This window comes from Hylaeus volcanicus, chromosome 5 (assembly GCF_026283585.1).
Source record: "Hylaeus volcanicus isolate JK05 chromosome 5, UHH_iyHylVolc1.0_haploid, whole genome shotgun sequence".
In the NCBI taxonomy this organism is placed as follows: Eukaryota; Metazoa; Arthropoda; class Insecta; order Hymenoptera; family Colletidae; genus Hylaeus; species Hylaeus volcanicus.
Genome location: NC_071980.1, coordinates 10716128 through 10736473, shown reverse-complemented (window position 1 = coordinate 10736473; position 20346 = coordinate 10716128). Strand labels below are relative to the sequence as shown.

The window sequence follows — 20346 nt, the reverse complement described above, 5'->3', positions numbered from 1 at the left end:
CAATTTAGTTATTATGCTATATATGCATATACATGTACATATATATACTATACATACATGTACATATATGTGGATATGTAGCATAATAGCTGAATAGAATAATGCGTGAAAGGATTGTATATAATTCATATGTTGCACAGAAGAGCTGTATACAACAATTATATATATAGTACAATAATTTGTATTGGTTAATGATTTCAGTTTAGTCATACTATATATACATACGCTATAATTAGTATAGTATACTACACTAATGTAGTATATACACGTAATACAATTTAGTTATTATACTATACATATACAACGTATACATATTTATTTAATATTTCTACATTTAATCGATAAGAGTGTCTTTAAAACTAGTCATTTGTCTCATCAGAAGAAGTACAAATGTAGAAATAGTTGCAGAATGAACGTCGGTAGGTTTAGCCGTAAAATACATAAAGGCATCGATGCAACGCTGGAACTGTGGATTTCGGGCCAAGTCCTCCGTGTGTCCATTACGCAATTCTTTCCAAACCGATAATCTCAGCCGTCACCTTCGAGGCGCGCTCCCATAATCGTTCGGAAAACATTTCGAAAGCGCAACGTTCTCGGTAGGCGCGATGCAACAGAGACGTAGATACCCAGGTGGAAATGAAATCGTTATCGTTGACGTCGATCGCGCGCTTTCGAGATTTTCGACGGTCTCGTTCCGCTAGATATCAGCTGTACAGATAAGGGAAAGAGAGAAATTACAATTATTTTTAGAGACTGACTTGTCCCCCCAACAATTATAAATTATCTTTTATTTTCATACATTAACCTTCTTAATTATCTACGTGTTCCATTCAATAATTTTCAACAGTCATACAAGTAATTAATCCTCGAAAACCGCGCTCGTCTCTATAAATAAAGCATTACGCGAGCCAGGTCTCTCCTCGTCTCACAGTTCTCTCGATTCGCAACGATTCCACGGAACGATCGACCGAGAAACGTTATCGCCCGTCCGCGATCGCGATGGCAATCCTCGATAGCGGCCTTATCGCGTCTCGCTCAATTTAATTAAACTCTGTCTCTGTCGTTGTGGCTAAATTCCTTTCTTCTCCGGCCGCGACAGGTAAACAGGCCGCTCAGCATGAAGAAGGAGGGGATACAGACGAGGAAGCGGAAGCCAAAGAATCACTCGGGGATGAGCGGAAGTCTGGCCGGGCCCAGCAGCATGCACAAGACCGAGATTAAGTCTAGCTTACTCGGTGAGTCCTCGGTGAGCAAGTTTGTCATTCACTTTTTTTTCATTTCGTCGTCTTCCGCGCTGCTAAAAATCCTTTTGCTGTGTCTCGATTCTCGCGGATAGTCACTTGGTAGTCACTTGGTAGCTGTAAGATTCCGTTTGTAACTCAGGTGTATCAGAGAAAGAGCAATCCACTAACGAGTCTATTTTATTCACGTTTCAGTGGACTCGATGCAGTTGAACGTGTACAGGAGCGGTGGCAGCGGTAACGGGGGCGGGGTCGGTGTCGAGAGCGAAAGCGGAAGTGGAAGCGAAGGAGGAAACGGAGGTTCCGAGGAGAGACGACCTCCTGTAGGTACGCCAACCACGGCGCAATTGGGGCACGCGCACTCGCCCCTTGCGTTACCCACCGCCGCCGTCCTCAACCGTCAAACCACCCTTACGTAAGTCCATATTTTTAGAGGGATCAGAATCGAAGAATTTACACCGCGTGGGTTTGGTCAGAACACATAGATCCGAATAAGGAAGGTTGTAATTAAACAGTAGAAAGTAGAGAACAGTAGCCAGAGTAATCTAAGCCCTTTAACTCCTTAGAAGCTCTACTTTGACCGATTAATAACGATCGATTATCTTTTTGCAGCGTGCCACCACTAGAACCAATCGCTAGTCAGTCCAGCGGCGACCTAATCTCGGTTATAACTTCCACGACGGCGATCCACGCCGAGAGGACGTAAGAAGATTGTGACACGGCGAGAATTGGAACGAGAGGGATACACACAGTGTGAATGGAAATGTCGGACACTTTCTCTAGATTAATTGTATCCGCGAAATGAATGGAAAAGGTCTCTTACTATTTTCCAATACGAGGTTCCGTTTCCAAGACATCAGCGGTTGAAGTTCACGTGTGCGATGTTTGGGGCACGACAGGTTCGACTAATTGGACGGTCCGAGCAATTACAGGTAGAAACGTTGTAGTAATTCGTTTTATGTTTAATCGTTTTACAAGCTGTGTAGGAAGAATTTTTCGTATTTTCCTCCCGTGAGTTGGTGCATGAACAGTTATCGTGGCAGAGCTGATACAGTCTAGCACGTTTTCCCTGAAAATTGAATTTCAATCGAATACAGCTCGCAGGGTTGAAAGTATGCAAGGAAAGTACATTTTGAGTGCTTTTAATGAAAATAGAATTTTTATCTGGCCCCTTGAAGACCGAGACCAGCTTTGCACGTTAATAGATGTCTGAGTTACCATGTTTACCCATGTTAACCATGTTTGCATGTATTACCTACCAACACACTTCTATGGAATCTATCATATTTCTGGTTTCAATGATCCCATATACAACTCTTGTGTTCTACGATTCTAACCTTGTACATTTCGAATTTTCCTTTCGATTTAAGCTCGCTAACTGAATTATATTCATTTATTTTTCCAATTCGTGTTACCATAAGCGAAACTTGAACTGAATTGCATAAGACACTGTCAGTCACAATGATAAAAGGATTTTTCACATATCGGTAACACTTACCGATAATTCCAGTCGGTAATGATCCCCACGCGATACACCTGAATATTTCTCTCTCTCTCTCTCCCTGTAAAATTAAGAATGCGATAGAACGCAATACAATTCGCACGCCTTATTCGCTAACTTTCAAAAAACGAAACAACGCAAAGGCTCGACAATCCTAATCTCTACGTATGGCATGGTAAATAATAGAAACGAATTCCACGTTAGCTCATCGCTCGCGTTGCACCTTCGATTTCTATGCAAGTAGTAATAAAGACAGAAAATAATTTCGCGGTCAGCGCCACCAGAGGTTTCTGTTTTATAACATTTCTAGTAGGACATCACGTGACACAGCCTGATTCAAATCAGTGTCTGTCGTGCAGTTGAATAGAGTCAGTGGCTAGGACAAACGCGGGAATCGAAATTCGATCCTTTACTCGCCGTAAATAAAATAGGCTAATTGAACGGGTGTAACGTAACCTCGACGACAGACGCGACTTCCCGCGAGCATCGAGTGTTTACGTCCTGTGTCGTTCCGGTCGTTCGACTTTCGAGGCAGTTGATTGTTCACCTTCGCGACGCGTGATTGATAGTTTGCGGTAGCCATTGTTCTCTAGACAGTCGAAACGAGGATAATCGTCTGAAACAATGTCTCCTGCGTCTTGTTACTTGCATCGAAACTGTCACAAGATGTGCGTGCGTGTGTGTGTGTGGAGATCAAAAAGTCGAGCATTGAATAGAGGTTATTTGCACTTGATTCTATGTACAAGGGTGAAGGGACAAACGTGTGTCGCGTACAAGCATTGCGGTTTACTAATAGACGAGAGACGATGTAGCTTTAAAAGTGATGCTAGATGACATCAAAGATTTTGTTCATTACGATTGATAGTTTGATTCGCGAGCGGTTAGGTATGGCGAGTGCACGCGTGTAAAAAGAACAATCCAGAAGTCGAACCTGTCGATTCGAACACTTCGCGGTCCTACGTCGAGCAAGGTTGGAGAATACTATACCGAGATCGGATAACGAAACCCTGAATTGCAGAATGGTGAGTGATCTTCTCCCTTGACACGTAGAATTTGTCGTGAATAAAATTAACACGGTCTTGTTGATGTACATGTACAATATTAGCAATGTTATAATATGTAATTGTAATTACAATATATTTTGCTAATATTTATAGTAATAGTAATGCAGCTAGATCAACGTTTAGCGATTTATACGCGATGCTATCGAATAGCGGAATTTTCATTTGGTCATCGTGAAATGTTACGTTCTATTTTAGCCTATTTCATACTATTTCGCTCTGTAATGAGTAACGAGTTATTCTTTATTCGCTGTTAGACATTTGTATTGAAATTAGAATTTTACCCATGCACGCCATCGAATTGGCGTCGTTTAAGCGACACGGGCGCCATCTTGTTGAGCGTCTGTTACCGACTGTAGACCTCGGCACTAGAAACTAGCGATTCGAGTACCTACAGCGAACGAAAATATTAAATTATTCAAGCAATCCTATTTTCGTTTAACGTTCGCTCGTTTTTATTACGAAAGCGATTGTTGATATCATGCTCGCATAGTCGCAATTTCAAGATTGTACGAAAAAGGACATCGAAAGGTCGTCCTTTTGTTCCTATCCTGTCCCATTGGTACATTTATCGCGAATAGATCGTGATTATCGCAATTATGTGACACACGTTTTGATTCGACCATGATTTATCCAAGCGAGGTACACTCGAGTACGTTTTTACCGATCGCGGTCGATAATTTCGATGGATAAGTCGTGGATCGTTGGAGGACTTCGCCCTCTGTGGGAGGAAGTCAAAAATTTGCACTTTTTTACCGACATTGGGCGCCATTCGTTAAGTAATCATGATCGATTCGTGTTCCTTTAGATCGGAGAACTTTAAAGAGGTGTTGTACACGTATAACTATTAATGTAAATCGAAAGATTCTGTATTTGTGATTTGTAAATATAGTTAAGACGGAATTATGAATGGGTCGATGGAAAGATATCGCTGAATATCCAAGTTACATTCATGCACGATTCGGATCTTCGGTGTTAGTTCACATATAGTTGCGATTTTGATACTTGGAACGAGTGTAAGTAGCAATTGTTATCTGCGATGGAATTTGTGGGCTGATTTTGATATCGAATTTTTATTCCAGGCAAAAATCAGTCGATCGAAATCAGAGGTGGAATAGTGCAGAGTAGTACACCTCCAGAGCATGGGGCCTTCAGGTTGAAATTTAGCTGCTGTTCTTTAGAAGCATCACCAATTAAGCTGTAGATTAATAACATCCTGTTCGAGTTCATTCCACTGATAAATTCTTTATTCTATTCCACATATTGATAACTGCTAGTTTCGAGTCAATATTGTACATGTTCCTTGATTGTTTATTGAATTTCACTGACCAGTCTTGCATTCTAAATGCAGTGGTTATCAAGAGTGGGACTTAAAGGTGAAAGTAAAGGTCCTCTCACACCTCGCAACCAAAGGCTGTACAAAGGCCCAGTGCGAAAGCCTCTTTATTTACAATATTATTGTTGCGCCGAGGGTTGGTGCCGCATCGAGGAGTAGTCATTTTAAATAATTAACACGTCTTTTATAAAAGGAACAAGAACACAAAACGTTTATTAACTATAACAAACAACTCGAGGTAAACACGTCTATTCGAAAGCAAATCTGGCGACGTTCTGCCCATTCAAAAGTTGCCGGTTCTCTTTGAAACCGGAACATTCTGACGATGTTCACGCTGCCGCAACGATGCAACTTCGCAATATTGCGGCATCTTCACGCCTTCGCATAATTATTTTCTATATCCAATGCAACTTTATAGAACAATCCTTCTGACTAAATCTCCCAGTCTTCCACAAGGGTCCTCGCACAGGAATGTAGTACCTATAGCAACAGATCCCGATTCTAAGAAATATTCCATGGGATTAGGTCCGCGCGAGGCCCGCTCATCTACCCCGCAAATGCGATATTAGCGAGACACGTTCGTTACCATTCGACGAAACAAAGGTCAACGCCAGCAGGATTCCTCTCGTTCCCCCAGAACAATGCGTTGGTCCAGCAGGCCTCTCCCACCGGTGACAGCGTGTCCCAACCCCGAATGCGTATCTTTCCTTGCATTCCACGCCACCGTCGAGAACGAAATGCGAAAAGCCTTGAAAAGGCGGATTCTCGACGGCGCGAGGAAAGAAGGATACGGAGACGGGAACGATTCCCTCGAAACGCGGATCGTCGAGAGGAGCAAAAGGAAGCGGATTCGAGCGAGTGGTCAGCGCGAACCGGGAGAGAGAGAAAGAGAGAGACCACTCGCGCCGTGGCACGACGGAGAGAGAAATCGAGAGGGTCGTGAGTCCATCAGCCTAAAGAGTGGCTATCGTGCCGGCTAAGGGCTATTCCATGTTAGCCGCTCTCGGCGAGCTCCTTTTTTTCCCTTCTCTTTATTCCCCTCCTGGACTTTTTGTACGGCGCAAACGTGGCGCCGCCCTCGGGGATCCCTTCTCGGGGAGACTCTTGAAAGGTTCGTGCTTGGCACCGCCGCACCGTTCGCCCCCTCGGCCCCCCATTCCCGCCTCTCTTTTTTCGTGTTCCACTCTGTTTGGATCGCGGCTAGGTGCACGCGCGCGCGCGCGCGCGTACACACAGAACGCGTTATTATCGATCCGCAACGTATTTTTTTGGTCGGAACGACGACGTCGACGACTTCTTTCCTCTCGAGACCATCGCGGTCTGGAACGGATCTAGGCTAACGGGGGGACTTTTCGCCGAGCGGAGCGTCAAATATCTATGCACTTGTCGATTCTCTAAAACAGTGGTTCTGAAGCTTGTTCGTGGTATAGTTTGGAGAAGTCACTCGATTTTAAATCGGTGGACGTGTTGTCAGAGAGAAATTGAAGATTGAAATATTAAGTAAGAAAATAGTGGCACCTTTTGGGAACTACGAGGGTCGATCAAATATAACCGAGAATTTTGTTTCTGTATCGCGTAAACTTAAAGGGAGCGGGTGACCGTTTCTACAGTGTATTGTTTAGGATATCAGGAGTGGGGAGAGCATAGCATTGTTGAGTTTAGACAAGTTTGACAGTAACATTCACAATGTCAGAGCAACAAGTGCTCGTCTCAGTTGCGCAACGCGTAATTATTAAATTTTCTTACCCATGAAGGCGTGAAACCAGTTGAAATTTTGCAAAGATCGATGGTACAGTTTGGGGATGAAACACTATCAAGGGCTCGCGTGTTTGCCTGGCATAAGAAATTCAAGGAAGGACGTAAACAAGTTGAAAATGCGGAACATGATCGCTGTCCTCGAAGCAGCATTACGGAGGAGAACATTCGCACGATTCGAATCCTTGTTGAAAGCGATCGACGTCTGACACTTTCTGAAATTACAGCGCAGGTTGGAATAAGTTATGAGAGCTGTGAGCTTTTAAGGGAGGTAAAGGTTGCTTATCGTTCCTAAAGACGTAACCAACCGATTCGAGACGTCATTCTCCTCCACGAGAAGGCTCGGTCCCATACTGCAGCTCTAACTTGCAAAACATTAAAGGAAATGAGATGGACTCCACTTGACCATCCTCCCTACGGCCCTGACCTATCGCCCTGCGATTTCCATCTCTTTGGACCATTTAAAGAAACACTAGGAGGACAACGGTTCCTAGACGATTCGGCGGTGGAGGCCTTTGTGCGCAATTGACTCCTAACGCAGCACTCTTCGTTTTACGATACTGGGATTAAAAACCTTCCAATCCGCTGGGAAAAATGCATTTCCAAAGCAGACGATTATGTTGAAAAGTGGTACGTGCTTGGATATTTGATTACACCGAATAAAAGTATTTTAAGAATAAAGTCTCGTTTACATTTGATCCGCCCTCGTATATGTGTATTTAAATCCACGTATCAGAGATTGACTTTCCTAGATGTTTCAGGTGGTCAGTAACTGTTGGATGGTTCGCATGCAACTCGTGTGCAGGTTGTCGAACCGTTGTTCGTGATCAGCTTGAACCAGTGGTAGGATAACAATTGTTATAAACATTAAGAAATTCATAACTTTTCTAAATGGGAACATTGTTAAATCATCTGACATTATATGTGGAAGGTTCCATCGCGCTTGGTAATTTCCTCGCCGAGTTACATCAAAGAATAGGAACTTTGCAATAACGATAGTAAAGATAGTGGCGGTTTTCGAGCTATATATTTCAATCCACGTATCATAGATTGACGTTCCTAGATATTTCAGATGATCAGTAACTGTTAGATAGCTCACACCCGACTTCTATGCAAGTGGATCAGCTTCAACCAGTGATAGGAAAATAATATCGGTTTTCGAACTATGTATTTAAATCTCCGTATCGTAAATTGACTTTCCTAGATGTTTCAGGTAGTCAATAACTGTTGGATGGCTTACACATCCAATTTCTATGCAAGTTGTCGAACCGTTGTTCGTGGCTCAGCTTGAATCATTGCCTTTAATTGGTCGTTGTCGACGAGAGAACACGTCCACGACCATCGTCTTCGTTTATTTACGTACACTGTGCGTTCATTTATGATGTCTTCTCTGAATGCATCGTTGATATTACGAGTCGCAGTTTGCAGCTTTATAGTCCAGTTTGTATTCATATAAGAATATTTCATGAACTTGCTTAGTATCCATCGCGAGGTAAATAACTTGAACTGAGCATAAATCAACAGTAAAAACGAGAGTATAGGTATCAACATGCAGTGCGAAATCTGCACTGTACGATGATATTAGAGTAGATAAATAGAATAAAGCTAAGCGTCAAAGTTCGAAAGTTTGAAAACCGATATTAATTTCTAACTAAGCTAATGTTTAGAGTTGTTGTGCCCTCAGGGGCTGCAGCTACGATTGTAGCTATAATTGTAGCTACGATTGTAGCTGCAGTACGGGTGTAGCAATCCCGAGGTACCCGAGCTAGGGGCCAGCGGGTCCCAGACTATTAGCGTCCCTAATGAGAGAATTACAAAGAGAGATGCATCTAGCAAATGGGAAGTAATGTAAAGGAGGAATGAAAAGAATGTAACACGTGAAAGACAACGTCAGTCGAGTGGCGTTATTGCCATTCTTTTTCTAGATTGTACATACCATCGCTTTATTCTTCGAATAACTTGTCAATGCAGACTTGCTTCGACAATTGTACTATCTTGCAGGTGTGCTTTGTTTCGGTGATGGTTACTCTTGCCGACCACTAGGTTCTCTAAATATAGAGATCTAAATATAGGTATAATATAGAGATATAATAAAAGAGACCTCTTCTTTGTTTATAAATATGTATTTGAAGCTAATAGGAATGTAAGTTCGTGCTTATAAATGTTATAATGAGTGTCCTCTTGGCTTCTCTGTGTTTGGAAGGACCCAGGACCACTGTCGTTCTTCTTTTGGAAGAATGTTAAGTGAGTGTAGGTATTGAAAAGTAGGGCGATGTCTTCGAGAAGGAAGCATATGACATAGTAAATAGATTTGATGATTTATAAGAATATTAAGTGAGTGTAGGCATTGAAAAGTAGGATGATGTCTTCGAGAAAGAAGCATATAACATATTAAATAGATTTTGTTATTCATAAGAATGTTCATAAGAATGTTAAGTGAGTGTAGGTATTGACAAGGAAGCATATAGCATATTAAATAGATTTGATCATTCATAAGAATGTTGAGTCAGTGTAGGTATTGCCAAGGAAGGATACAACATATTAAATAGATTTGATAATTCATAAGAATGTTCGCAAGAATGTTAAGTGAGTATAGGTATTGACAAGGAAGCATATAACATATCAAATAGACTCGATAATTCATAACGCACATCTTCAAGATTGCATAACAAGGGAAACGTTGCAAAATCTCATGCCCAAGCCTCGCAAGTAAGTTGCTCATCGACGTAGGATTACATGCGAAATATTAAGCGATAGCAGGACTGTAAGTATCAAAAAATAGAACTATTTCTTTAAATCAAAATCACGTAGTACATTAAATAGACTAATATCTATTGCTAATTTTTCAGATCGCCTTCCAAACGTTACAACACTTATACCGAACCTCCCAAAACAACCTGCAATAAATCAACCAACCTGTTACCTGCAATAAATCAACGCACAGTCATCCGAAGAATAGTCTTCTTCTACTCGAGGAGAATCGTTTAAACGAAAATTGATCACGTTAGACCGCGACGGCTAACCCCTTAACGCGAGCCAAGTCCGGGAGCGTCCGATTACCTGCGGTTCTCGAGCGTCGGATGGGAGCTTGGATTTCTCTCGCGTTCCAATCGCTCGGAATTTAGGGGATGTCGAACGTTTTCCTATCGCCGTGGCGCCAACCGTTAAACCTTATCGCGGACGCGGTGCACCGTTACTCCGAGTTCTTACTTTAGAAGGATTCTTTCACGTTTCACTCGGCTCCTCGGTTGCTTCCACGATCACGACTCTGATGGACGGCTCTCTTTCGCTCTCTCCTAAGCGATCCTCTCCTGGATGGTTTCTAAATGCCAGCGCGGCTTCCAAACGAAAGAGGGAAAGGGAAAAGTCGCGGGAGGGAATCGAACACTCGCAAAATGTGAGGCTCGTACAGAGGCTCTCTCTCTGTAGCTTTGATGTTGTAGCTTTGATGTTGTTTTAAGCTTCAAGAGTAAAGAGAAAGAGAGAAAGGGTTAGGTGTAGGGGTTAGAATTAGGTGTAGCAAGGTAAGAGATAAATTGGACTAAGAATGGAGGAACGAAACAGAGTTCAGAGGTCTCAGGAATTTGAATTTGATAGCTACTAGTACACTTGCAAAATGTGGACCGAGACTCTCTCTCAATGTAGCTCTGATGTTGTTTTAAGCTTAAGAGTAAAGAGAAAGAGAGAAAGGGTTAGGTGTAGGGGTTAGAATTAGGTGTAGCAAGGTAAGAGATAGATTGGACTAAGAATGGAGGAACGAAACAGAGTTCAGAGGTCTCAGGAATTTGAATTTGATAGCTACTAGTACACTTGCAAAATGTGGACCGAGGCTCTCTCTCAATGTAGCTTTGATGTTGTTTTAAGCTTAAGGGTAAAGAGAAAGAGAGAAAGGGTTAGGTGTAGGGGTTAGAATTAGGTGTAGCAAGGTAAGAGATAGATTGGGCTAAGAATGGAGGAACGAAACAGAGTTCAGAGGTCTCAGGAATTTAAATTTGATATCTACGGCTCGACCATCTGTACAAAAGTATTCTTCTTAAGGCTCGAGGACCATCGAACATCGTTTCATCATTCCTCGGTTAGCTAAACCATTGATCGTTCCAACTCTATCGTCCTACCTCTCTTGCACCGCAAAGACTTTTACTCTCGACTTCCTCTCGCCTACAAAGCTTAACCTTACTCGATACTCTGTATACTCGTCAAATTATTCTGTTCTGGTCGTGCTGCACACGAGTTAAATCGCACGAGCTTTGTAAATAGGAAAGAGCTCAAGACGAATTAACTCAATAACTCGTTAACAATAAGCTCATGCGATTTAACTCGTCTCGAGCACTACAAGAAAAGGTTAAAACCCTATCATCGAACGCTAAATCCTTCCTACGACCCAGCACGTAGATCTCCGAGCCCTCAGGAATAACAGAATAGTCCTACTTCGCCAGCTCGTTAATATCAATCCTCCCGGTACAACCGTCCACCGATTCACCGACTCCCACGCTCGACAGTTCGATCGGGGATCCCCCTGCGACGCTCGGCGTCGTGCCGGCGGATCGAGCAACCGCGGACGAAGGAACCGCGTTTCTCCGAGTTCCGTATCGGTACGGGCACCGTCGGAGCCGCAGGAAGCGCGCGAGGAGGCACGAGCGCTCGCGCCGCCATAAATAAGCTCGAAGCTCAACAAATTAGATCTCGCGATCCCGCGCGGAACATCGCTTAGGCTCGTCGACGTGCTCGCGATATTTCACGGTCGAGGCACCGAACGTAAGTTAAGCCGTCCACCGGGCCGCGCCTCTCCTCGCCTTGTTTCGCCTTCCTCGCCTCTCCTCTCGCGAACTCTACGCCTCGTCCCCGTATTTTCTCGTGCCCGTATTTTCTCGCGAGGTCCGGACAATTCCACGTTCGGCCGTTTCTTTTCTCCTTGCGTGCCTTGCTCTTTACTACTCCTTCCCTCCTTTTCTTCCGTCGCGTCGAAGGCGATGGGTAATATATGCGATCCAACGTCAGTGGATAAGTTACAGGGAGGAGAAGCTCAGTTATGGAGGAAGAAGATGCACTTGGATGTATCGGAGCTCGGAGTAAAGGAGTTTTTGGAAGGGAACTTTTATTCATGCGTGGAGGAAAGTCAGGGATGCGTGTTAGGGATGTCATAGAGGATTGTCTAATAAGAGCCTCTTGCTGGAGGGAGTCACGTTGTTCAACTATACCGATGCCTGCGTCGTCTGCGATCTACAAACCCTCTGAGTCTTTGTTTATCTCACCTTTCAAACCTTTTACACACACATATCATCTCACCAGAAAGCACTGCAAGCCCCTCCGTCTCTGCACCCTTGCTCATCCTCAACCAAGTCCCTCGAAATCAATGTGGCTACTAGGGATGGCGTGAAAAATCACTGTTAACGATCACTAACAGTGATTTTTCAGTGACTGAGGTTCAACGGTTTTCTTGAAGTTTAATTTCTTTGCAACTTGAAGTGCCAATAAAATGATTGTCGTTGAACCAAAGGTGACCTGATTCTCAAATCTCAAATTAAGGATCTTATTTTCGATGTTAATCTAAGCTTCAAGTGCAAAGCCTCGAGTGCAAAGGGTTAATACTGGTTATATCGCGTCATTGGCTTTTCCTATCGTTGAAGGAACCTTTTTGTGCAAAGAACTGACTCATGATTGGTACGCTGTTTCTCCTTTTGTGCGCAATTTTAGGAATTTTTCTGTATTAACCCTTTGCACTCGAGAGGCGACACTCAGTCACCACTAGGTTTTCTTTAGGTTTAACTTCTTTGGAACTTGAAGTGCCAATAAAATGATTGTCGTTGAGGCAAAGGTGACCTGATTCTCAAATCTCAAATTAGAGATCTCATTCGAGAAGTCAATATAATCTTAGCATTCGTAGCAATACAATAGATAGATACCTCGAGTGTTAAGGGTTAACATTGCTTTTAGACCATATTATAATACATCTGCAATCTAAGAACAACATAATTCGTGAAAAGTGAAAAGAATGTACCAATCAGAAGCGATCACGAAGAACCACGAATCCCTGTGGTAAATCATCGTGATTGAAAATGAATGTGATTGAATCCGATTGATTCAACTCTCATCATGATCACTCATGATTCAAAAGTAGCAGTTCACGCCATCTCTAGTGTCCACCGTGCTAAACCGCAGATCTCTAATTTCCACCAAACCCCTATCCACAGACCTAACCCTTCCATAAATACCTAGAGTCATCCCTCAGCATCCGTCCGTTGCCACGCGTCCGGCGTCGACGTCCGCGTTCCGCTTTATTTCGCGTGTGTCCTCCCTCTGTCCCCGTACAGCCATCCCCTTTGTTCTCTCGGCGTATTCCAAATCGTTTCTCTTTCGCCATCTCTCTTCGTTAACGTTTCTCTCCCTCGCGGTCGCGATCGTCGTCGGATTCTCTTTCTTTTTCGATGACGCGACTCGTTCGCCCACAGGGCTATTACAGAGCCTACGAGCCGATCCTGAGCACCCACGAACGCGCGCGTGTACGTGCGTACACGTGTACCTACACGCGCGGAAACAACCGCGTACCGGCGACCCGGTTTCCAGGAAGACGCCCGGCAGGAGCGACGGAGAAGGCGGACAGGCGAACGACGAGAAAGAGAGAGGAACGTCGGGCGACGATTAGATTAGAGAAGAAACCTTCTGGCTGAGACTCGTTCGGGAACGAATCGAGAGACGGTCGAGGATTCGCGGGAAAAGTCGAAGAAAGCGAAATCCGGGGCGGAACGATCGTAGACACCCTAGGAAGGTTCTCCGGGAGCAGTGATGGGCAAAACCCTAGGCTTCCGATAAATCTGAAGTTTGTCGGGAATGAGTAATGGTGAAAAGTTGTTGTTTTGGTTCGAGCAAAGATTTGGATAGATCGATCGATCGATAGATCCATCGATATACTATGAGTGTATAACATCGCGATTGTATAGATAACACCAACGATACCAATGATGTATCACCGATACGATGTTGAATACCGCTCTAGGTTAACGAATACGTTTAAGAATTAAAAATTTACGTACAGTGGGTGTAGAAAGTATTCGTACACCGATCAATTTCCAAAAAGACTGTGTAAAAATGTAATTTATTAACTTATTTTTTATAAACAATGACATTCTACGTATTCTCGGAAATCTCTAGAATAGATAGATTACAAAAAAAAAAAAATAGCTATTTATGTAAGCTGCGAAATTAACAAGAAAACAACAATTAATCGATAAAAATGTTGAAGCGATAAGTATTCGCACAACTGTTTAAAAGTACTTTACTGGAAATTTGATGTCTTCTAATTCGTACGGAGCAATAAACTAACGTGTTTACGTTACAAACTCTACTGTAAATGGTTCGTCGTAAGAATCGTACAAATACTTTTTGCTTCTATACTTTTACCCACTTTTCGCGTTCTTTTTGTTAATTTCATAAATTGTATTAACTAGCAAATGTTGTTTGGACTATATCTATCTTAGAGACTTCCGAGAATATGTAAAATATCATTGATTATAAAAAAAAGAAGTCAATAAACAACAATTTCACACAAAAGTTATTTAGGAAATTGATCGGTGTACGAATACATTCTACACCCACAGTATGTAATTTATACTAAAGATTGTTACCCTTTAACCTTAAGGAGGGAAGTGTTGGATATCGCTTAGGTTAATCTGTAGCTTCTGTACTGTACCATCCGTACTGGAATCTTCGTTACTTTAAGTTAGTCAGTAGTTTTATCTTCATAGGATAAGTAAATATTTTTAAGTTTCAAACCTAGTAGTCCGTCCATACACCAACTACGCATCCGACCGTAAGGCTACCGTACGCGGGATCCCGAACGTCCCATTACCGCGAAGGGCGAGCCAAAGTTTGCGAAAGATACCGCGGCTGTCGTCACGGGGACGATGTAAATATAATTCGTAGGATGCTTTATTTTCGAATAGCGCGTGATTTAATGCGCGGTACGGCACGCGGTGGAACGTCGATATGTAAATGCGTTAATGCTTAATGCGTGTCGGTTGATTTATTGTCGCGGGATCGCGGTTGCGCGAGTGAAAGGCGGCACAGGCTGCCTCGGAGGCCGAGAAGACATTGCCGGTTCGAGAGACGAGGATCGTTCAGGGTGCAAGTGGAAACTCGGGCTCCTTGTAGGTCGCTTTTCCGCGACGGTTCTGTGCTGCGAGCACACCGAAAGGGGGTACTAGGAGTACCTATAGGTACTATATACAGGAATATACATGTATACATGTATATATAGGAATAGGGACTAGGAGTCGCTGAGCCCTAACCTCATGGTATGTAATGGGTATGGTAATGTGTGTCGTACATTAACTAAGTGAAATTAAATTGAGTGAAATAGTGAGATGGTAGTTCATGGTAGAGAGAGGACTATGAAGACCTTTAGATCCCTAGGTGACTATAAGCAAAGGAGGAAGGCTCCTATTCCATCTGTAATATCCTAGTGGTTGTAGTGGTTCGTGTTACTGTATCCTTACGACTAAGAAGATGTGTAAGAGGATGTTCGTCTAGAGTCCTCAGCAAGTCCCCAGCAATGTCGCGGATTACTGCTTCTGTGTACCTGTCTGTTAGAGCCTCTTGTTGGGGGACTACCCATGTAAGTATATTCGTACAAATACCGGCTTTTATCCTTTAAAACACATTGCGTATATCTACACCTCCTCAAGACAGTCCTGTAACTTGTTCCAGCGAACCTCGACGAAATATATAGGACCCCTTCTCCCCTCCAGTAAGCAGGCTGACAAAACTGGAGCGCCTCAAGCACACCTCAAGCTAGAAGCAAACCTGATCCAAAAATGTACATCACGCAGTAAGGGCGGACAGTAGAGTGCGTAGAGTAGCCGACTACCACGCTGCGAGAGCCTGGGTTCGAATCCTGGGCGTCTGCCTCAGTTTTTTCAAGTATAAAAAGTATCATCGAAAGCCTTGTGGCCTGAAATATAAGAAATAATGAAAAATTAAAGATAACAAGGACAGAAAAGGAATAATGTGGTATCCTAGAATATTAAACAATAATTCTTCTTACGACCAAGTGTACTATTTACATTGGCCAGTTAACATATTTAGACTCGGAACCGAACTATGCGATCTTCTGCGAATTAGTTAGCGACGGCTAACGAAAGAAAAACTTCAAGAAAGTAGAAATATTACGGCATGTACATGTAAAAGTGGAAGACTCGAGAAGTCATCATAGAAAAATAGAAAATCCCCATAAGAAGCTACAAGAAAGTAGAAAGAAATGTGAAATCGAAATGAGCTGCCAGTACATGAAAGTCCTTTCCAATAAAGTGCAAATACGACACTGTGTAACGCAATGTAAAATTCGATCTTTTCCAACTATGCGCAGCTAAATTGCTGTGTCCGACATTGGGGACATTCAGACTCTAATGACAACTCGTGTAAAGTGACTGCTCTGCACTTTGGCGGTGAAATGAAGAAGCTAACTAGCGTACCATCCACAAACTGAGACCGTTTAACAATTGAGTTAGTGCCGGCTAACAAAAATATGGAGTATGGAGAAAGCCTAGGGCGAAACAATAATGAATAAAATAAGTGCAAATGACAAATAAAACAGGGATCGAATAGAGTCAGTAGCTCCGCAAGTTAAGCACTATGAACTCAACACAAACATGTACATCACGCAGTAAAGAGCGCTACGTCAACTCTCTACGATACTCTAACATCAACAACAAACATTCATAGAGTAAACAGTAGATCTCTAACAGTAACGATCTCCAATGACTCCATCTATTCTCGACGCGGAAGATCGTCGCTCAAGAATCGAAGCAAGTTGAAGCCATCCGAGATCCAAAATTTCAACCAGTGGAATCCGCGTTGCCTTCGGGTACCAAACGTCCGCTGTAGGTGGACTAGGCAGAGAATTCGGAGTCGATGGAACGATCGTCGTGGACGGCGGCCCCCAGGAGATAAGGCAGCGGAGAGGACGAGAGAGCGAGAGAGGGTGGTTGACGTCTCCGTGGAACCTGGGCCCGCGGGACGAAAATTATCTCGGCGAACGAGCGAGCAACTGCTTCCAGGAAAAAACGTGGCATGTGTTGGTCGCCCCGTAACACGCATTAGAGTCGGTCCCCGTCCGGTTTTGTTTAGTCGACGCTTTTTGTTGCTCGATTTCTCGTCCCCGGGCCCCCCGACCCCTCGTCGACGAGCGGCGACGAGCCATCGGATCGCGTCGCAGGCCAATTAAGTCGCGCCGTACCTCGCGTCCTCTTCGCGATACTCGTTGCGCTCGTTTCCACGTGGATCCCGTCGTCGACCACCCTCCGCAACATCGGGGTTACCAGAGGAGAAGCGTGACATCGTAACGAGGGAAGAAACGTCGCTGTGTCTTTGTTTATTGTAACTATTGCCACGCCATCAGGGTTGCTAGCGAAGACTCGTAGTTCATAGACGAAGGTTCATAGACATATGAAGATATAGACCGAGCCTTTGTACGAGGGGCAACTGAAAATCGCGGCCAGGGATGATAACAAGAATATATTAATTAACCAAAATAGTGTTACAGAGTGGTTAATATTAGTTTCAATTTTTAGAAAAAACAGATTAAGGATCAGTTACCCCTCGTATAAAGGCTCGGTCTATATTTTCATATGTTTATGGGCTCGACGCGTTAAGTCGAAAATGACGTCAAGAATATATATAGGAATAACAAGGACTTTTCGATAAGGAATTAAAAAATTAATTGCGAAGATCAGGTGCTCTAGAAAACTAGATCCTACCCCGAACGTTAGGCTATGTAGTTTCCGATTGTATAAGAACAAAATGTTAGCTTTGTAAGTATCTTCAGGATTATGTAACACTGAAAGGGTTAATCGCACTTACTGTTGCGTAATAAGTCGCGCAAGGCTCAACACGTCTGGTTTCGCTCGACTCAACCCTGTCCGCGATTAACCCTGAGATCTGTCGAAGACGTTTCGCGCTAGACCCATCGGTTGGACCGCGAGAATCAAAACTACTTCCACTCGACGGACGAAGGTCGAACGCTTTTATCGACTCGATACCGGACAAAATTTACGGCCACCTCGCCCCGGAACCTTTTAGCGAGAAGTTTACGCCGCGCCGGAGGCCTCGAAATGCCCCTCGACGCTCGAGCCGAACTCTCTCGCCCCGTGCAGAATCAGTTCTGCGAACATCGGACGCTGAAATTTCCGCGACCCGTCGATCGGATGGGATCGGATCGATTCCAAGCGATCTGGAACGACTTTAAGGATCTTGGCAGTTGGAACACCCTTCGGTGGAGGAACGATTATCTCGTCTGGACGGTCGCCTGAAATATGGCTGGTGCAGTTGGACGTTAAGTAACGGCGGAGATAGGCGTGGCGCCGATCAGACAATCGGAGGGTGCAGCGTCTCCACGTTGGCCACCCTCCTTGGTGGACGCGGGCTGACCGGACTCTTGGCGATGAAGGGGTATGTGCTCCGGTGGTGTGCAAGGAAACAGTTAAGGATAAGTGTCTTTGGTATGGAGGAGCCTGAAATTAAACGGAGAACTCAGGTACCAGGAAGAAGAATCAAGTAATAAGGAGGTGCATGGCTTCGTTGGAACGAAATCAGTCAAGAATAAGTGTCTTCGGAATGCAGGAGTCAGAAGAGCACAATCAGGAATAAGTGTCTTCATATTTCTATACCTGGCTCTGTGCGTTAAATAACAAGGAGGTGCATGGCTTCGTTAGTACGAAATCAGTCAAGAATAGGTGTCTTTACAACGCAGGAGGTTCTATGAATCAAGTATCAAAGGACCTAGTTGTTCTTACTACAGGAATAAGTGTCTTCACAATGGAGGAGTCTGGAATTACATGAAAGATTCCTACACCTGGCTTTGTGAGTCAAATAACAACGTCCTCCTTGGTGGATGCGGGGTGACCGGACTCTTGGCGATGAAAGGCTATGTGCTCCGGTGGTGTGCAAGGAAACAGGTAAGGATAAGTGTCTTTGGTATGGAGGAACCTGAAATTAAACGGAGAATGTGGGTACACGAGTCTGAGAATGAAGTAACAAGGAGGTGCCCATGGCTTGGTACGAAATCAGTCGAGAATAAGTGTTGTCTTCAGAATGCAGGAGTCAGAGAACACAGTCAGGAATAAGTGTCTTCATATTTCTATACCTGGCTCTGTGCGTTAAATAACAAGGAGGTGCATGGGTTCATTCGTAAGAAATCAGTCAAGAATAAGTGTCTATAATGCAGGAGGCTTTATGAATCAAGTTACAAAGGAGCTAGTAGTTATTACTACAAGAATAAGTGTCATCACAATGAGGGAGTTTGGAATTAAATGAAAGATTCTTATACCTGGCTTTGTGAGTCAAATAACAAGGTGCATGGGTTCATTGGCACGAAATTAGTCAAGAATAGGTGTCTTTACAACGCAGGAGGGTGTATAAATCAAGTAACAAAGGACCTAGTTGTTCTTACTACAAGAACAAGTGTCGTCATAATGCAGGAGTTTGGAATTAAATGGAAGATTCCTATACCTGGCTCTATGAATCACATAACAAGGAGGTGCATTGGTTCATTATTACAAAATCAGTCAGGAATAAGTGTCTTCAGAATGCAGGAGTCTGAAATTAAATGGAAGATTCCTGTACCTGGCTCTATGAGTCAAATAACAATGAGGTGCATGGCTTCATTAGTAAAAAAATCAATCAAAAATAAGTATCTGTGAATCAAGTTACAAAGGAGCTAGTAGGTCTTACTATCATCGTCCTCCTGATTAAGCTACCCAAAGTGTAGAAGAATCTTTCAACGATGGACCTCCTCAGGTGCAACAAGCATTTAGTCGCGTCCACGCACCTGTGCAGACTCGTATTCAGTTGACTGGCGACACCTATATAGCGATGCTTTCATCATCCTGCGTGGTCCACTACCGTGGTCCACGACTATGTAAACATGTAATTAACTCTCCTTTCCGCAGAATATCTACAAAAGTGTCTTTCGCCGGGAAATCGCCGCCATTGCAGGTACAGTATGGCGATTGCCCGTCGCAGATCGCAGTACCTCCACCTAAGATAGGCGTCTCTTTATGTCTTTAACCCTTTGCACTTGAGAGGTGACTCTCTCAGTCACCACTAGCTTTCCTTTAGGTTTAATTTCTTTGGAACTCGAAGTGTCAATAAAATAACTGTCGTTAATCTAAGCTTCAAGTGCAAAGCCTCGAGTGCAAAGGGTTAATACTGGTTATATCGCATCATTGGCTTTTCCTATCGTTGAAGGAACCTTTTTGTGCAAAGAACTGACTCATAATTGGTACGCTGTTTCTCCTTTTGTGCGCAATTTTAGGAATTTTTTTGTATTAACCCTTTGCACTCGAGAGGTGACACTCAGTCACCACTAGGTTTTCTTTAGGTTTAACTTCTTTGGAACTTGAAGTGCCAATAAAATGATTGTCGTTGAGGCAAAGGTGACCTGATTCTCAAATCTCAAAT

General features: G+C 43.5%; 1 protein-coding gene across 3 annotated transcripts in view; it reads left to right on the top strand.

The window, feature by feature from the left end:
- Positions 1 to 4718, top strand: part of LOC128877687 (box A-binding factor-like) — a 27396-nt gene extending 22678 nt beyond the window's left edge. For 2 of the 3 annotated variants that reach the window (XM_054125220.1, XM_054125219.1), the window contains exons 6-8: positions 1100 to 1235; positions 1437 to 1656; positions 1854 to 4718. In XM_054125220.1, the coding sequence (XP_053981195.1) occupies positions 1100 to 1235; positions 1437 to 1656; positions 1854 to 1947 (450 nt within the window). In that variant the 3' untranslated portion in view covers positions 1948 to 4718. Of the gene's footprint in view, positions 1 to 1099; positions 1247 to 1436; positions 1657 to 1853 lie in introns of those variants that run through there. The other variant, XM_054125221.1, reaches the window with a different exon arrangement.
- The last annotated feature ends 15628 nt before the right edge of the window (positions 4719 to 20346 follow it).